A 17,402-nucleotide genomic window follows, 5' to 3' on the forward strand; every position below is an offset into this window, starting at 1 on the left:
AAACTGTGTGATTTATTATTTTTAGAATTATTTTAAGGTAAAATGTGAACAAAAAGAAAATGCATAGTTTTAACATTGCAACAAAAAAATGGAAATTATTAATAGAATTAGAAAAGGTGAAAATTTAGGAATTCTCTCCAAAGAGTTTAATGTGGGGACTTCAACAATTTACGACATCAAGAAAAATTCCAATGCTATAACAGAATTTATGTCAATTATGGATAGTGAAGGAGGATCTAGAAGGGAAAAAAAAAAAAAAAAAAGCCGAAACCTGAAAATGGCACTTTAGAGAGTGCACTCAATTTATTTTTTTGTTTTCTTCGGAGCAAAATTTAGGTGAACCAGTGTCTGGCCCAATGTTGTGTGAAAACACATTGGATTTTAGTCGAAAATTAATAGGTAATGAAGATTTTAAGGCAAGCACAGGTTGGCTGAAAAACTTTAAACTGAGATATGTGAACTAGATATTCAAGGCGAGAAACTTTCTGCAGATGAATCAGCAGCGGTGTCCTTTGAAAAGTAAGTTTGTTTCAGTTATAGCAAATTATGAGAAATAAAATGTTTGTAATGTTGATGAGATGGGCTTATTATGGAAAGCATTACCGAGAAAAACCCTAGCCAATAAAAGAGAAATGCCTGCATCAAGTTTTAAGATGAGAAAAGAGTGAGTTACAATAGCTCTGTGTGTGCAAATGCCATTGGGAAGCACAGTTGTGCTCATTATCAGCAAGTCGAAAAAACCGAGAGCATTCAAAAATATTTCTAATTTTTCTGTTTTGTATAAAAATGCCTGGATTCTGTTTTCTGATATTGGTTTATAATTTTTTTTATTTAATTTAATCATAAGGCAAGATTAAATTTATTTAATTTTAATCGGAAAAATTATCTGGAAAATTTGGCTATCCGGAAGAGATCTGACATCAATTATTCTAGATAACCGACACTCTACTGTATGTCCCCAGTTCTGGAATCATTTATAAGAGTGAAAATTTCACCCTTGTTCATTTTACTTTCAACCTCTCAGAGCATTATACACTTCAGATCTCCTCCAAGGTGTCTAGTTTCCAAGCTCTGCAGTCTACATATTCAAAGTTTTTCCTCCTATGGGTGGCCTTTTGCCAATCTCACCAAGTGCACTGCTGGTCTTTGGACCATTCAAGAAGCTCAATGTCTTTTTATAGGTGCAGTCTTCATATCTGGACACAGTATTACATTAATACCACAAAAGCAGTTTCACAACTGCCTTTATACAGTGGTATTATGACCTCCCTATCTTTGCAAGTAATTTTTGATAAATCATTGGCCCTTCTTGATACTTGTCTATACTGCTTGGAGAACTTTGTGTCTTATCGTTTTGTAACTCCCTAATCTCTTTCTTTCTCTACTGTTTTTAATACACCACCACCAAGTTTGTAAGTTATTTTGGGGTTGCTATTCTCCAAGTGTAAGATCTTGCATTTCTCTACATTAAAAGATAGTTGCCGCCTAAGTCGTGCTGAAGAAGCTGTGCTTGGAGCTGATCATTAACTACTCTAACAATCTTGATATCTGCGAACTTTGATATCATTATCATTACCTCTAGTAGAGGCATATGATGCAAGAAAGCAAGCTTATACAGCATCAGCTAAAAAAAAAAAAAAACCCCTTCCCATTTCATTCATTCACTCCGAAATTCTGTTTGCTTCTTCCCTGAATTTATTTAAGCTATCAACTACCTCAACAGACAGAAGTTTGTTCCAGCAATCAACTATCTGCTGGCTAAAGGCCAATTTCTGCACATCTATTCTACAACTGCCTTTTCCCAATTTGAATCTGTGGCCTCAGTTTTGTAATCTGAGCAAGAGGAAGAATCCCATCAGCATTGAGCCCGCTCATACCATTCAAGGCTTTATGCACCGCAATCAGATCATCTCTCAGGTGCCAGGTCTCCAGATGCAGCAATATGCAGAACTTAAGCCGTTCTTGGTAAGAGGATCCCTTAGTTCTTCTCACCAATCTTGTTGCACTTCTCTGTACTCGTTCTAGCAACTGTATATCCTTCCTAAAATGAGGCCTCAAGACCTGTATACAGTACTCAAGGGGTGGCCAGTCCAATGCCTTATACAAAAGGGAAAATCACTTTTTCCATACTAGAAAAATTCCTGTATATCATTCATTGACAAGACCCCACGACCTACTCTGGCAGCCTGTCTGCACTGCTCAGAAAACTTTATCTCTGACTGCACAATTATCCCGAGGTCTCCTTCATTCTCCACTACCCTAAGTGTAAAATCACCAAGTTGGTACATTTCTCTGTAGTTATTGCTACTCATATACGTTTGTCAATGTTAAACTTCAGTTGCTACTTCTCAACCCATCTGCCCAACTTCTCCAGGTCCTATTGCAGTAACATACTGTCATTAATAACCCCGCCAACCTTTGTATCATCTGCAAACTTTGACATCAAGCCTTTACATTTGATTATTGATAAAGGTATATCAATAAGCATATTGATATACTTTTATCAATATGATTGATAAATATACGAAACAACAAGGGGCCCTACACTGAACCCTGGGGGCCTCCCCTAATAACATCAATCCACGAAGAGGAGTGCCCATATTACCATTCTCTGTCTTCTCCCACTCAACCATCCTTTTATCCATTGTAGAAACTTGCCCTTAATGCCATACTGCTCCAATTTGAATATTTTTGATACTGCTTCCATGTGCAACAGTATCAAAAGCCTTCCTAAAATTCAAGTATATGATATCAATATAATTTTTTGCATCCTGTTCCTCTGTGACCATATCATAGTATCCAATTAAATTGGTCAGACAAGACTTCCGCCTTAAAATACCCATGGTGTATCTGAATCATTACTGCAGTGTTGTCTATATGATCCAGACATGCTTCTTTAACCAGTGCCTCCATTATTTTCCCCGGAACAGAAGATAAACTAACAGGTCTATAATTACTTGTGTCACCCTTTGATTCCCCTTTGTGAATTTCGGATACATTTTCACATCTCCAGTCTGTGGGGACCTCCCCTGAGTCCAAGTACGGTCTGAATTATGGCTAAGGATTTGCTTACTTCCTTTGCTGCCTCCTTTAATATACTGGATAAATCCCATCTACCCCATATTATGCTTTCCATCGCTTTGTTGATGGATGGAGAGTGTGATATTAAAGGAAAATCAAAAACAACAGCGGCCACAGCACAAATCCTTGGGGAACACCCATTTCATTAACACAATCTCAAGAATAACTATTAATTACAATCCTCTGCCTCCTGAACTGCAGCCATCCTGTAATCCGTAGGGATTTCTCTGCAATTCCAACATGGTTTTCCAGCTTATACTGTAACCTCTCACGTGAGAATGAGTCAAATGCTTTGCTGAAATCTACGTAAACAATGTTGAAATTATTTCCTAGCAGCAAAATGCAAAGTCTTATACTTGGGAAATAGCAACTCTAAAAGAACTTATACACTTGCTGGTGGGGTGAACTGAAAACAGCGGAAGAAGAAAAGGATTTGGTAGTTACAGTACTCGTATCACCTTGATCCCCCTTGTGAATTGTGGACGAGATTATATATGTGCAAAGCAGTGAATTTCCAGCTCCAAGAAATCATGTTTTTTAAGACTTTTGCCATTTTATTTACTTAACTATCATATTATTTCATAAGCTATAAGTACCTTTATTGCCCTAGTTATGCTTATATTTAAAATTTTTTTTGTATTTAAAAAATAAAAATTAATTTTTATTTTCTAATTTTAATGTTGTAGAATAATGTGAGTGGTAGTGGATTTAAAATTTTTAATTGTAGTAAATAGGCAGATCTAAAATCAATTAGGTTGGCATTATTGGATAATTTTATAAATTATAATTACTTATAGCTCCAAATCATTTGTTGGGCATATATCTTTATGTTTAGCTAGGGATATAACTAATTTAACATTGTGGTCATTATGGTATAGGATAACGTATATTCCAAACTTTTTGTTTGTTGTTTGGTTTTTAGGAGAATTAGCAACTAAGGCCATATTGCTCTGGGGATATGTGGTGGTCATTCCCCGACCATTCCACATCCTCCGTATTTGATGGTCACGGGCTCAAACCCCGGTCTAATCAAGAAGCGTGTGCTATGTACTGCTGCTCCTGCTGGCTATGGAGGTGCCTCCAAACTTATTACATCTCCAACAGATAACAGCCTAAAAAAAAAAAAAAGGTGCAACTTGTGAAATGTTTGCGGACCATTTTGGAACAGGACATGATCTAGCCAAGGAGGATGTCTTTGTGTGTGCTATGTGTAGAGAGTGTCAAGAAATTAGGTGCCAACTCAATGTCCTGATGGGCATCTATGAGAGTTTGAAGAATCGGGTAGATGCCCCTAAGATATTAAAGTGGGGGACCCATCAAGCTCTCAGCTGCCCACATCAATGCCAGAGCTTGCACTTGATCATCAGGCAGCACAGCAGCCATCCCAAAGGCAGAATGCACTGGTCCCACAGGAATTAGTTGTTGTTGGTGACTCTATTGTTACAGACAACAAAGGGGAATACATAGTGCAAAAAGGATAGGTGGAACAGGATCAGGGTATGCCTGCCAGGGGATAAAGTTGATAACGTTGTAGAGCAGATATCACTTTTTAAAGGCAAAATGGGTGATATTGTTGTACATGTTGGCACCAATGACATTAAGAGTATGAGATCTGCAGATTTACTTAACAAGTACAGGTGTCAATGATAAAAATAAGTTGCGAGTTAGGGATAAATTTGAAAGTGTCAGCAATTCTGCCCAGACACGATAGGAGGGAGTATACGATGTGACCCTTGTCAATCAAATCAGCCCTGGAGAGATTGTGTACGGCTCATGAGGTAGAATTTTTCTCAGCGTGGTCTGTGCTTGTTAACAGGAGAGACTGCTTCTATAGGGATGGGATACACTTAAATAGGAAGGGTGCAAGAATATTTGCTGATGTTATCGAGGCAGTGTTAGATGGGTTGGAAACCTGCTAGCATGGGGGATTCACAGACTAAAAGAGTAACAGTAACTGCAGGCAGAGGTGAAAGTGATTTTTGCACTGCTTCTATTAGAATGAGCAGCAGCCTAGAAAGCAAGGTGCAGGTGATTTCAGTCATCATGGAACAAGTAAATACATGGGCTGTGTTTGGGTAACTAAGAGTAAAAACAGGTGCATGTATACTTACAAGTACACCAATGCTAGGAGACCAGTAAATAAATTTGATAAATTTGAAGTGCTAGTCAAGACATCAAAGGCGGATACTGTTGAGATATCAGAGACATGGTGTGTGTGTGTGTGGGGGGGGGGGTTTAGGGACGCATAAGCTGCCGGGAACAGGTATCCTGTGTGTTATCAGACACTCAGCCTAAAACACTGATGGGTCCAATATCTCTCTATTACAGAAGATTTAGGAGAAGTCCGGTTGGCCTGCCTCCCTAAAATCCACTCATGCATACCTTCTCGATGGTAAGCCCTGTTACGTCACTTAGGTGGCAACGAACGTGTAGAGTGGTTCTCTTCAAGACACCTGGTCAGCGTGAAGAGGAAAAGACCAAACCCTCCAGCAATGAGAGCACAACAATACAAATGGCCCTCAGTGCCCAGCAGCTTTCACTCTCCCTCTTACGGCAGCGAGAGGATCAGAGTGGAAGCAGAGGGTGCTAAGAATCTCTGGGTACGACCAGGCTGCCATGCACGGAAATTGAACTTGGCCTGTTATAACGTACGATCACTCACTGGTGAAGACAGGATATTAGAGTTGGAAAAGGAATTAGAAAATGTGAATTGGAATATCATCGGTTTGGCTGAAACAACAAGAAGAAATGAATCACTTATAAGTTTATCAAGTGGAAATCTGCTGTACACCAATGGAAACAGTGAAAGGAGTGAAGGTGGAGTTGAGTTTCTGGTCCATAAAGATTTTAAAAACAACATTTTGGAATTCAAAAGTACATCACCAAGGGTGTCAAGACTAATACTCAAGATTTCTAAGAGGTACAAGCTAAAGATTATAATGATTTATGCACCAACATCGAGCCATGATGATGAAGAGGTTGAAGAAATGTACACTGAAATTGAGAGTCTTCTAGATGAGCAGAAAACCCACTACACTATTATTATGGGGGACTTCGATGCTAAGGTTGGAAAAAGGCAAAATAGCGCAGAAAGAGGAACTATAGGAAATTTTGGAATTGGTGAAAGAAATAAAAGAGGTGAAAGACTTGTGGAATTTGCAGAATCTCAAGGAATGTCAGTAATGAACACTTTTTTCAAGAAAAGGGTGAACAGAAAGTGGACATGGAAGAGTCCAAATGGATTAACAACTAATGAAATCGACTTCATCCTCACTAACAGAAGATATATTGTGAATGATGTTACCGTCCTGAATAAGGTAAATGTTGGAAGTGATCACAGAATGGTAAGATGTACACTTGATATAGATGTAGGAAAGGAAAGGAAAAAACTGACTCGAGTAAATAATACAAAGGTCTTTGAGATAACAGAGGAGGAGAAAAAGCAGTATGTACTGGAACTTAAAAACAAGTTTGAGCTTCTGCAGACTGCTGAGGACCAAGATACTGACGAGGAATATTACAACTTTCTGAAAGTGATAAAGCCCAAGAAACCTATAGTGAAACAGAAATCCAAAGAAGAAAAAATTAGTCAAGAAACACTTGTCATGATGAACCGAAGACGAAAAATGAAGAGCGGGAAAAACACTGACAGGGAGAAAATTGAGTATACTGAGTTATGCAAAGCCATTAGAAAGAGACTCAGAGAGGACATAAGAAGATTTAACACAAGAAAAGTAGAACAAGCATTAAGGGAAAACAAAGGATTTAAATCAGCAGCCATGAGAAGTAATACAGAAAGACAAATGATACTGAAACTGAAGAATAGCGATGGTGTACTTATAAACAGCAGAAAAGGCATAATTCAAATAGCAGAAGACTACTATAGAGAATTATACAAGGAGCGAGGGAATGATACCAGCAGTGGGGAAGATGGATTGCCAAATAGCAACACATACGACATACCCAATATTCTTCCTGATGAGGTAGAACATGCATTGAAGAAAATGAAGAATCAGAAAGCCCGGGGGAAGATGGAGTTACTGTAGAGTTGTTAAAATTGGGAGGAAGAGACATAACACAAAAACTGGCAAGGCTCTTCACAAAGTGCATTAGAAAAGGTGTGACGCCTAAGCAGTGGAATAATGCAATCATAGTTTTGCTGCATAAGAAAGGAGATAAATCAAAAATTGGAAATTATAGACCAATTAGCTTGTTATCCCACATCTACAAGTTGTTCACAAGGGTCATTACTAACAGATTAGAAAGAATACTTGATGAGAATCAACCGAAAGAGCAAGCTGGCTTTAGGACAGGATTCTCAACTATGGATCACCTTCACGTAATATCACAGCTAATGGAGAAAGCAAATGAATATAAAACACCATTATGCCTGGCATTTGTGGATTATGAAAAGGCATTTGACTCCATATAGCATAAGGCAATGTTTCGGGCACTGGAAAGACAAGGCATAGAGACCCCATATATTATGATTTTGAAGAAAATATATGAGAGTGCTACCTCCTTTATTAGACTAGACAAAGACAGTAGCAAATTTAAAATCGAGAAAGGAGTTCGACAAGGAGACACAATATCTCCGAAGCTGTTTACTGCTGCCCTTGAGGAAGCTTTCAGAAGATTAGACTGGTCGCAGAAAGGAGTCAATGTGAACGGAGAGTACCTAAACCATTTACGATTTGCAGATGACATTGTGATTATAAGCCACGATCCCAAAGAATTAGAGGAAAATCTTAATCAGTTATGCACAGTTAGTAAGGACTTTGGACTAAAGATGAATATGGCTAAAACAAAAGTAATGATGAACAAGTATGCCACAGAAAGGGAAATAATGATTGAAGGAGCAGTAATTGAAAAGGTGGAGTCATACTTATCTGGGACAAGTTATTAGCTGTAATAATGATAAATGGCTGGAAGTCAAGAGAAGAATAAATTTTGGATGGATAGCATTCAGGAAATATAGTCACATACTGAAGAGCAATATCCCAGTTTGTCTGAAACATAAAATAATGAACCAATGTATACTCCCCACCATGACTTGTGGAAGTGAAACTTGGGCGCTTACCAAAAGAATGGAAGAGAAGCTGAGAACTACACAGCGAAGAATGGAACGAATTATATTGGGAATCAGACTGTTAGATAAGAAGAGAAACACATGGATTAGGCAGCAAACTCAAGTAAAGGACATTCTTATCAAAACTAAAGAACTAAAATGGTCTTGGGCAGGACACATAGCTCGAAGACATGATGACAGATGGACTAAGAAAATAACAGAATAGTACCCAAGAGGAGCTAGAAGAAAACCTGGAAGACAAAGGCAGAGATGGATAGATGAAATTCATGAGTTTTTGGGTAGTAAATGGATGGCCAGTGCTCAAAACAGAAGGAACTGGAAAGTTGCTGGAGAGGCCTTCATCCTGCAGTGGATTGAAAATGGCTGATGATGATGATGATGAAGCTGCCGGGCTATAGTGCACCTATTCATAGAAAAAAGCTAAAAACAAAGTTCAGATGTAACTGCTTCATTTTTATTACCAAGATCTTTTAGAATTTTTGATAGAGTCCAATTTTTGTTATAAAAGAGAAAAATTCATTCATGTTTGCATCTTCACCAATAATATGTTGTAGTGTCATCAGTTCTCGTAGATTTGTCAAAGAAAACAGGATGGATTTTCTGTCATGTTGATAGTGCGGACACTCAATCAGGATATGTTTCACTGTCAAGAGTTCTGAACAGTGTGGACACTGTTCAGATCCTCTCCTGTCAGCAGATGGAGGTGAGTCAGATGTGTGTGTGTGTCCTATTTGTGCCCGTGAAAGTACCACTTCTTCTTTTTGCACTGTTTTTGCAATAGAGCGCCAAAGCTCTGGTTCCTGTTTTAATTGGCAGAGTTTATTATTGGTTTGGATGTGCCAATGCTCTTTCCACTGTATGAGACAGGCTGTTTGTATGATGTGATTATAGTCAGAGGATGGGACTGGGGCAGAGGTTAAATCAAAAGTTGTTGGATTTTTGGCAGCTTTGTCAGCTAGTTCATTCCCCTTTATCCCCGAATGTGCAGGTATCCAGCAAAAGGTTACTGATTGGAGATTTTCTTCAATTTTCAGTAGGAGACTTCTGATTTGATTTAAGACAGGGTGAATATTGTAAGAAGAGTTTTGGACTGCTGTAATTGAGCTCAGTGAGTCCGTGTATAATACGTATTTTACAGAAGGGTAGTGATTCACGTTTTCTAAGGCTAATTTTATTGAATGGATTTCTGCTGAGAAGTTGCTATACTCAGGTGGAAGAGCAGCTGAAATGATTGTAGAAGGAAATACTGCTGCTGCTCCAACAGCTGAATGTGATTTGGAGCCATTAGTATATACTAGCAAAAATTAGCATATTTTTGAATATGGTTTGCATGGAGTTGTTTCACATTGATTATGGGTAGGTGATGCTTTCCCCACATTGATTATGTGAAGATAAGTATCGCAGGTTAGTTGCAGAGGGGGAGTCCACGGAGGTTGTGAGTCATTCATTACTTGTTGCCAATAGGGACATTCCAACTCTGGGTTAATTCAATAAGGCGTAAGCCTGCTGGTCTTAATTTAGCGGGTTTGTTTCTATAGAGATTTTGCAGTGATGGATTAAAGAGGTATGGCTCAATAGGATGCTGCCAGCAACTTTGTATTCGGGCTGCATACTTAAGAAGCAGCGTTTTTCTGCGAAGGTAAAGAGGGGGCTCATTAGCTTCAATGTATAAACTATGAGTAGGGGATGTCCTGAAAGCACCAAGTGCAATCCGCAATGCACTATGCTGTATAGGATCCAGCCATCGATCGTAGTGTACTCTTACGGGCAGAATCATAGAGTGGAGCACCATAATCCAATCAGGATCCGATCAATGCTCTACATAAGAGCAATAAAGATGTACGGTCTGCTCCCCAAGACAAGGCAGATAAAGCTCTTAGTATGTTTAGTTTTTTGAGGCAGGACGTACACAGAAATTTAATGTGCTCAAGGAAATTTAATTTTCTCTCAAGGATTAATCCCACGAATCTGATGTTGCTAGTCTCTGGAATGGTAAAGATTGGAACCTGTATGCATCTGTATGCATTTTCCGTTGATTACAAAAGTGGATTGCAACAGTTTTCTGCTGTGATAGACGATAGCCATTTAACTCTACCCACCTTGGGACTTTATTCAAGGATATCTTCAGTTGCTGTTAAATGGATCTCATGTTCTGAGAATGGCAAGAAATAGAGAGATCATCGGCGTAAAGGTAGGTCTCAACAGTATTTGGAAGTTCTTTTGTGATGGAATTGATTCTAAGGGCAAAAAGGGTTGCACTCAGTACAAACCCTTGTGGCACTCCTTCTTCCTGTAAATATGTAGTAGAAAGCAAGTTTTGGTATCGAACTTGGAACAAACGATTCTGGAGAAAGTTCCTGATGAATATAGGAAGGTTGCCTCGGAGACCAAGAGCATGGAGGTCATTCAGAATGCCATGACACCAAGTAGTATCAAATGCTTTCTCTATGTCTATGGAAACCATAACAAGGTGTTCATTTTTTACAAAGGCATTACGAATTGCCGATTCAGCTTTGATCATGAGATCTAACGAGGACCTGTTCTTTCGAAAACCATGCTGATTATTACTAATTAGTTGTTATGTTTCGATGATCCAAACAAGATGATTATAGATCATCTTTTAAAGTAATTTACCGAGGCAACTTGATAGGGAAATAGGTCTATAACTGTTAGGATCTTTTCCAGGTTTCAAAAAGGCAAGAATTGGGATAAATGTTTTCCATAAATATTTGGTTATAGTACATCAGCAGTATTTTTAAGGTTTTGTAACATGATATAAGATATTCCATCTAGCCCAGCGGCACTGTAGCATTTTGTTTTAATGGCGTGTAGAAGTTCAGAAAATTGAAGAGGCTGATTATACGGAAGGAAAACTGAGGTTCGAAAGTTGATGGCTTGTTGTTCAGTCTTGGTCTTAATTTTCTGAAAATCCGGTGAATAAGTTGATGCCGCTGAAACTTGGGCAAAGGTTTTGCCCAAGGCATTTGCTATGTTCTCAGGAGCAGAGAGTTCTTGTCCATTCCATGAAAGAACTGGTGAAGGGGTGGTTGGAAATTTGCCAGAAATCAGCTGGATTTTCTTCCATATTAACCTGGAGTTAGTGTTTCCATTTATGGTAGATGCAAACCGAATCCAAGAATTCTTCTTGGCTTGTTTTTGAAATAGATGAGTTTTTGCCCTTAGCTTCTTGTAGTTAATAAGATTAGCTGTGGTTGGGGATCTACAAAATAAATTCCATGCTTTATTTTTTAACTTCTTTGCATTTGTGCATTCTTCATTCCATCAGTTAAGGTGCTGTCGGGACTGGTGGTTCGATAATGGAACTGAACATTTAGCTGCAGTTAGAAGGTGTGAAGTAATATAATCTGTGGCTTCATCTATTAATTATGCTCATATAAATTTCTCATCCAGGGTGACAGCTGACTGAAATTTGACCCAGTTGGCATGAGAGAACTTCCATTTCCTGCAACGTTGGGATACTGGTGGTTGTGCAATGAGCAGATCACAAATAATAGGAAAAATGGTTATTGCCCATGGGGGTTGTCCACGACAGACCATTCCATGATTGGAAACAGAATCGGGGAGCATATTGAGAGATGTTAGTTTGTTATTTGGTTTTAAGGAGCATTAGCAACTAAGGCCATATTGCTCCAGGGATATGCGGTGGTCATTCCTTGACCTTTCCGCATCCTCCATATTTGGTGGTCACGGGCTCGAACCCCGGTCTAATCAAGAAGCACGTGCTAAGCACTGCTGCTCCTGCCCACCTGGCTACGGAGGCGCCTGCATATTGAGAGATCAAGTGCAGACGTTTGTCCAGCTGGTAATTGTATGTGAGTGGGTAGACCTGTATTAAGAACGGTAAGGTTTTGCTTATCCAGAAACGTTTCAATTAGTCGACCATGCCTATCTAATTTAGTCGATCCCCATAAGGGGTGGTGGCTATTGAAATCCCACAAGAGACAGACAGGTGAAGGTAACTGCATTAGCAGGTTTTCAAGATCTTGATAAGAAAATGTGTCTTGGTGGGGAGATAGATTGATACTAGCGTTAACGCAATCTGGGCTATCAAGCGTACGTCAACAACTTCAATTTCAGTTTATAGAACAATTTGCTTGGTTGGGATCTTTGAGCTAACCAAGATAGCCACACCTCCATGGGCAGCATTTGAAGTATTACGATCTTGCCAATCGTAATACGATTGGGTCTTCCTGTCTGGGTGAGTGAATTGTATCCATGGATGTGTCCTGAATATTCTTTTTTATGTTTGAGCCTTGGTTATTTGATGTAGTATCAATTATTGGAGGAGAAGGAGATTTTGCAGGCACTGTAAGAGCAGTATTGCTTGCCTGTTTCAAGTGCTTGGGGATACTGGACTGTTCCTGAGAGAGAACAGTCCGACCCCAGTTTGTGTACCCATTGATTGATATTTTTGCGCCACACTGGAGTATGTACGTTTAGAAATACTGGGAGAAATTAATTTTCTCGCTTCTTGAAAGTTTACCTTACTTTCAATTTTACCCTTCACAATTTTCTTTTCAGTTTTCCACCTGTCGCATGTCCTAGAATAGGCGGGATGGTTGCCTTTACAGTTAGGACAGCTCATTTCTGTTGCTGAACAATCACTTTGAGTGGGGCAAACTGGGTTTCCTCTGTATGCCATTTGAGAGTGGTCATATTTTTGGCACATAACATCTCAATTCTAGGGTCGAATGCGGCAAAGAAGATAGCCTGCTTTTATGGAAGAAGGTAGGTTTGGGGTATTAAAAGTAAGTATAATATTTCTCGTAGGTGTGAGTGTATTTTCTTTTTTAATCATTATTCTTTTAACTGCAATTACATTTTGCTCCTGAAGTTCTTGACTTATCTCCTTCTCCGAGACATTCAATAGGTCCCAGCTGGATATAACACCCTTAGATGTGTTTAGGGTACCATAGGGAGAAACTTTTACTGAAATACCAGCAAAAGTTTTAACTTTCAGTAGATGTTCCTAATGTTTCCTGCTGACTGTTTATATTAATAGGTCCCCTGATTGCAGTCACTTGACTGTTTTAGGAGATCCTGCAAGGCTTTGGAGGTGTTTCTGGATAAGAAATGGTGACAATTTGGTGAGTGGCTGCTCTCTAAGAGAGTGCATTATGAGAAATGCAGGAAAATCTATGTCTGAGGAGTTGGTCTTAAACCTCTTGGGTTGAGACATGTCTTGTCCACTTTCTATATCTTGCTGAGATCTTGTCGGCTCTAGAGGAGGAAACTTACTGTGTTCCATATTTGCTCCTTTTGGCCATTGGCAGATTAACTGTTCTGCCAAGGCTTCTGGCCCAGCCACAGGCAGGCAGGAGCAGTGCCTGGTGTGACCAAGTGAAAAGTAGTAGGTGTTAGTAATAAATATATAAGAAATAAAGAAAGGTGCCTTTCCTTTCTTGCTCTGTAAAGTACTTTTTTAATAAGAGCTGTTATTAAATAAAGAAATTTTTTAAGGACAGGTACGTAAAAGAACTATGAATCACTTTTTGGAAAATTGCACTTTAAGCACAGAGAAATCGCTCAGTCAAAATCGCTTGGCACCCGGGGCCTCAGAGACACGGTTACTGTTTGTTATTTGGTTTTTAGAAGCATTAGCAACTAAGGCCATATTGCTCCGGGGATATGCGGTGGTCATTCCCTGACCTTTTCGCATCCTCCGTATTTGGTGGTCACAGACTCGAACCCCGGTCTAATCAAGAAGCGCGTGCTATGCACTGCTGCTCCTGCTCCAGCTCCTAGTGCAGAATTAGAATATGGGGAGTAGAATATGTACAGAAAGGAAGGGAGGAGGAGGAGGAGGAGGGGTTACACTGTAAGTTACGAAACACAAAATCTAAGGAAGTGCATCCAATTCACATAGATGGACAGTGCAATGTTGAGTCAGTCTGGTGTGACATAAGCACTGGGAAAGCAAAAATGAGAGTAGGAGTGTGTTATAGGCCTAGTGACTCTAATGAGTACAACGAACAATTGTACAGAGAAATTGAGTGGGCCAGTAAATCAGATTGTCTTATGATTTGGGATTTTAACTTCCCAGATATTCACTGGAACTTGTGGATTGGTCACTCGCATAATAGCAAGACTTTTGTGGATTTATTGGATGATTGTTTTCTACAGCAGCATGTTCGAGAGGCAACCAGAGGAAGTAATACTCTTGATCCTCTTGATCTGATTATCAGCAGTGATTATTTGTGCATTAAGAATTTGCTGATAATGGAACCACTAGGTGGCAGTGATCACAGTGTACGGATGTGGGATTTATTTAAAGGCATAACTACCATTAGGGGTAAAAAGAAGGAAGGGATTTTGCTTTCATAAAGGTGACCACAGTGGTGGTCTCAGACAGTTTTTAAATTCTATATAATGGGACCAACTGATGATGTTACCAATAGCAAATTCTAAATGGGAAGCATTCAAGGAAGTAATCTTGAAAGCTACAAGGTTTTCATACCAACTAAGAAATACTGTTCAAGGTTTAGGCCTAAATGGATGTCAGACGAACTAATGAGACTCATGGCAGAGATGAAAAATGCATGGGATGCATATAAACTATCAGGCGACACAGAAGCCTATGGTAGATATAAGCTAGTCTGTAATCAAGTCACAAATGAGTTTAAGCAAGCAAAGGCAGATTATGAGATATCACTGGCAAAGGATGCAAAGAAAAACAGAAAAGGCTTCTTTACTTATATAAACTCTTGAAGGAAGGGGATGAATTAGGTTGGTCCACTTGATATTGATGGTTCGAGCATGTAGATGATCCTGCTCAGATAGCTGACAAAATGAACAAGTATTTTTCATCTACATTCACACATGAGGAATTCTGTAGGTAAGTGGAGGACAGAAGCTTATTAAACTCTAACAGGGAGCTTAATGATTTTGTAATACTGAGAGCAATGTGGAGGAGAAATTGTTAAGTTAAACATAAGAAAGGCAACTGGGGTGGATGGGATGTATCCAGTTATATTAAAGAAAGTGGCAAAGGAAGTAAGCAAATCTTTAGCCATAATTATGGCAGCATCCTTGGACTATATCCTTAGATGATATGATTGGTTTCTGGTGAAATTCTTACATTATTATGTTGGATTGGTCAAGTTATCCGAGAACACTCGATTTAGTTGGATATACAGGGTGTCTCAAAAGTCACTATTTATTAGGGTAAATAAGGCGAATTTCAAAAAAATGTTTTAATGCCAATATTATACACATATTTGGGTCTGGAAGTAAAAAAAATAATCATCAATGAATTATAAAAAGTTGTAGAAAACCTGTAGTTGTAGAAAACCCATAGTTGTAGAAAAGAAAGTTGTAAATACCTATATTTTGTAGAAAAATATGCACATAATCATGTCATTTGGACATTTTTCTGAAATTCATCTTATTTATTCAAATAGATAGTGACTTTTTGGACACCTTGTATTTGTTATGTACACTTTTATCTAAAAATTACAACTTAATTATAACTATTTTATCTTAGAGTTATAAACAATTATAATAACTATATTGTAAATTTCTAGCATTTCTCTATATTAAGGTTGTTGTGTACCTATTCATTACAACAACAAAGTTCATTTATTCAATACATGGTGACCTGCTTCGCAAAATACAAGATTACAGTTGGAATGCACAGTTTGCATTTTGCCATTTATGCAACCGAAGCTTTTGCCAATTTATGTAGAGTAATATTATATTAATTTCATTAAATAAATTATAGAATGTCTTAAAATACCATGTGATTGGACTAAGTTTCAATAGCAAAAGCTTAATTTACAGTACTCACCTTGGACGATCTGTAGTTGTTATTTGGGTGAAATGAATGACTAAATTTTTGGGTTTGGGTAATTTAAAGTTAAGTAGATTAATTGGTAAGTTTACGGGATGAGAATAAATAAATTAATTAAAAACGGAATTAAAATATGCGGAAGGAAGCAGAGGTGCACAACTCCATCCCTGGTTGTCATGGAGAATTGATTAATTAAGAACTATTTCACATTTTAGAGTTCTTAATTAATCAATTCTCCATGACAACCAGGGACAGAGTTGTGCACTTCTGCTTCCTTGCGCATATTTTAATTCCGTTTTAATTAATTTATTCTCATCCCGTAAACTTACCAATTAATCTACTTAACTTTAAATTACCCAAACCCAAAAATTTAGTCATTCGTTTCACCCAAATAACAACTGCAGATCGTCCAAGGTGAGTACTGTAAATTAAGCTTTTGCTATTGAAACTTAATTAATTTCATTATTAATGCTATGTTTATTATATTAATTACAATGTTAATTTTAGCTCTTTTATTCTAAATTTCATTCAGTTTCTCATAATTAAACCAAAGTAATTGTTTGAAAGGAATGACATGAGGTTGGTTAATATTAGAAGTTAAATGAAATAAAATATAGCATGTGAAAATTAACCAAACTAAATTCACAATGGAGGTCTGTTGCATTCCAACTTTGTGAATATTCATTATTGGTTGATACAATGGAAGCACATAGCTAAGTGTAATTTGTCAAGCAGAGATACACAAACAGCTATAATAGTTTATCACTTTTATTTTTTTTTATGTCTAATTGAATGTAGTAAATATAGAATAAGAAACATACCTTAGCTAAGTATTTACGTGACTTATTTTCATTCTGATGACGACACGCATGTAGATAACAGCATAGAGCTGAGACACCAATTTGGATTTGTCGACTAAAAGAAAGAGTCGAAAAAAAAAAAAAATTTTAAATATACACTAAAAACACAATCTTAACAGTGCATTTCATTCATGACATACACAAAAAGTATAAAGAGTATCACAAAAATGTTAGTGCAATACTTTTTTTGAATTACAAGTACATTAAAATGTTAGTGCAATACTTTTTTTGAATTACAAATAAAACTTTCTCATGTTTTACAAATAAGAAAGGAGTTTCATCTAAACGCAGGGGTCAAGTCCATCTGCATTTGTAAAAAAAGTGGTTAAAGTCCTCAAAGTGGGTTTTTATCTCATGTTGTAATGCATTTATAACAAGTTACCTCGTTGTTGTTGCACTATAAATAAATAGCATTTCTTGTACAAGGAGTATCATGGCCATTTGTATTTCAAACAATTTAGCATCTCTTATCTTGCCATTTAAATAATCAATGAACTGGTGCTGTCCTGAGGGAGTGAATGGCCACATACTGATGAAATAGCAACCGTCAACAAAATGGCTG

At 37.9% G+C, this 17,402-nt stretch overlaps 1 protein-coding gene across 6 annotated transcripts in view; it reads right to left on the bottom strand.

The window, feature by feature from the left end:
- Window positions 1-17,402, bottom strand: part of Nipped-A (Transcription-associated protein Nipped-A) — a 1,216,281-nt gene that overhangs the window by 217,761 nt on the left and 981,118 nt on the right. For all 6 annotated transcript variants that reach the window (XM_090382460.1, XM_090382459.1, XM_090382462.1 and 3 more), the window contains one exon: window positions 16,802-16,895. In XM_090382460.1, coding sequence (XP_090238586.1) covers window positions 16,802-16,895 — 94 coding nt within the window. The remainder of the gene's footprint in view (window positions 1-16,801; window positions 16,896-17,402) is intronic.

Source organism: Mastigoproctus giganteus, chromosome 10, assembly GCF_048544385.1.
Source record: "Mastigoproctus giganteus isolate SK-2022 chromosome 10, ASM4854438v1, whole genome shotgun sequence".
Taxonomy (NCBI): Eukaryota; Metazoa; Arthropoda; class Arachnida; order Uropygi; family Thelyphonidae; genus Mastigoproctus; species Mastigoproctus giganteus.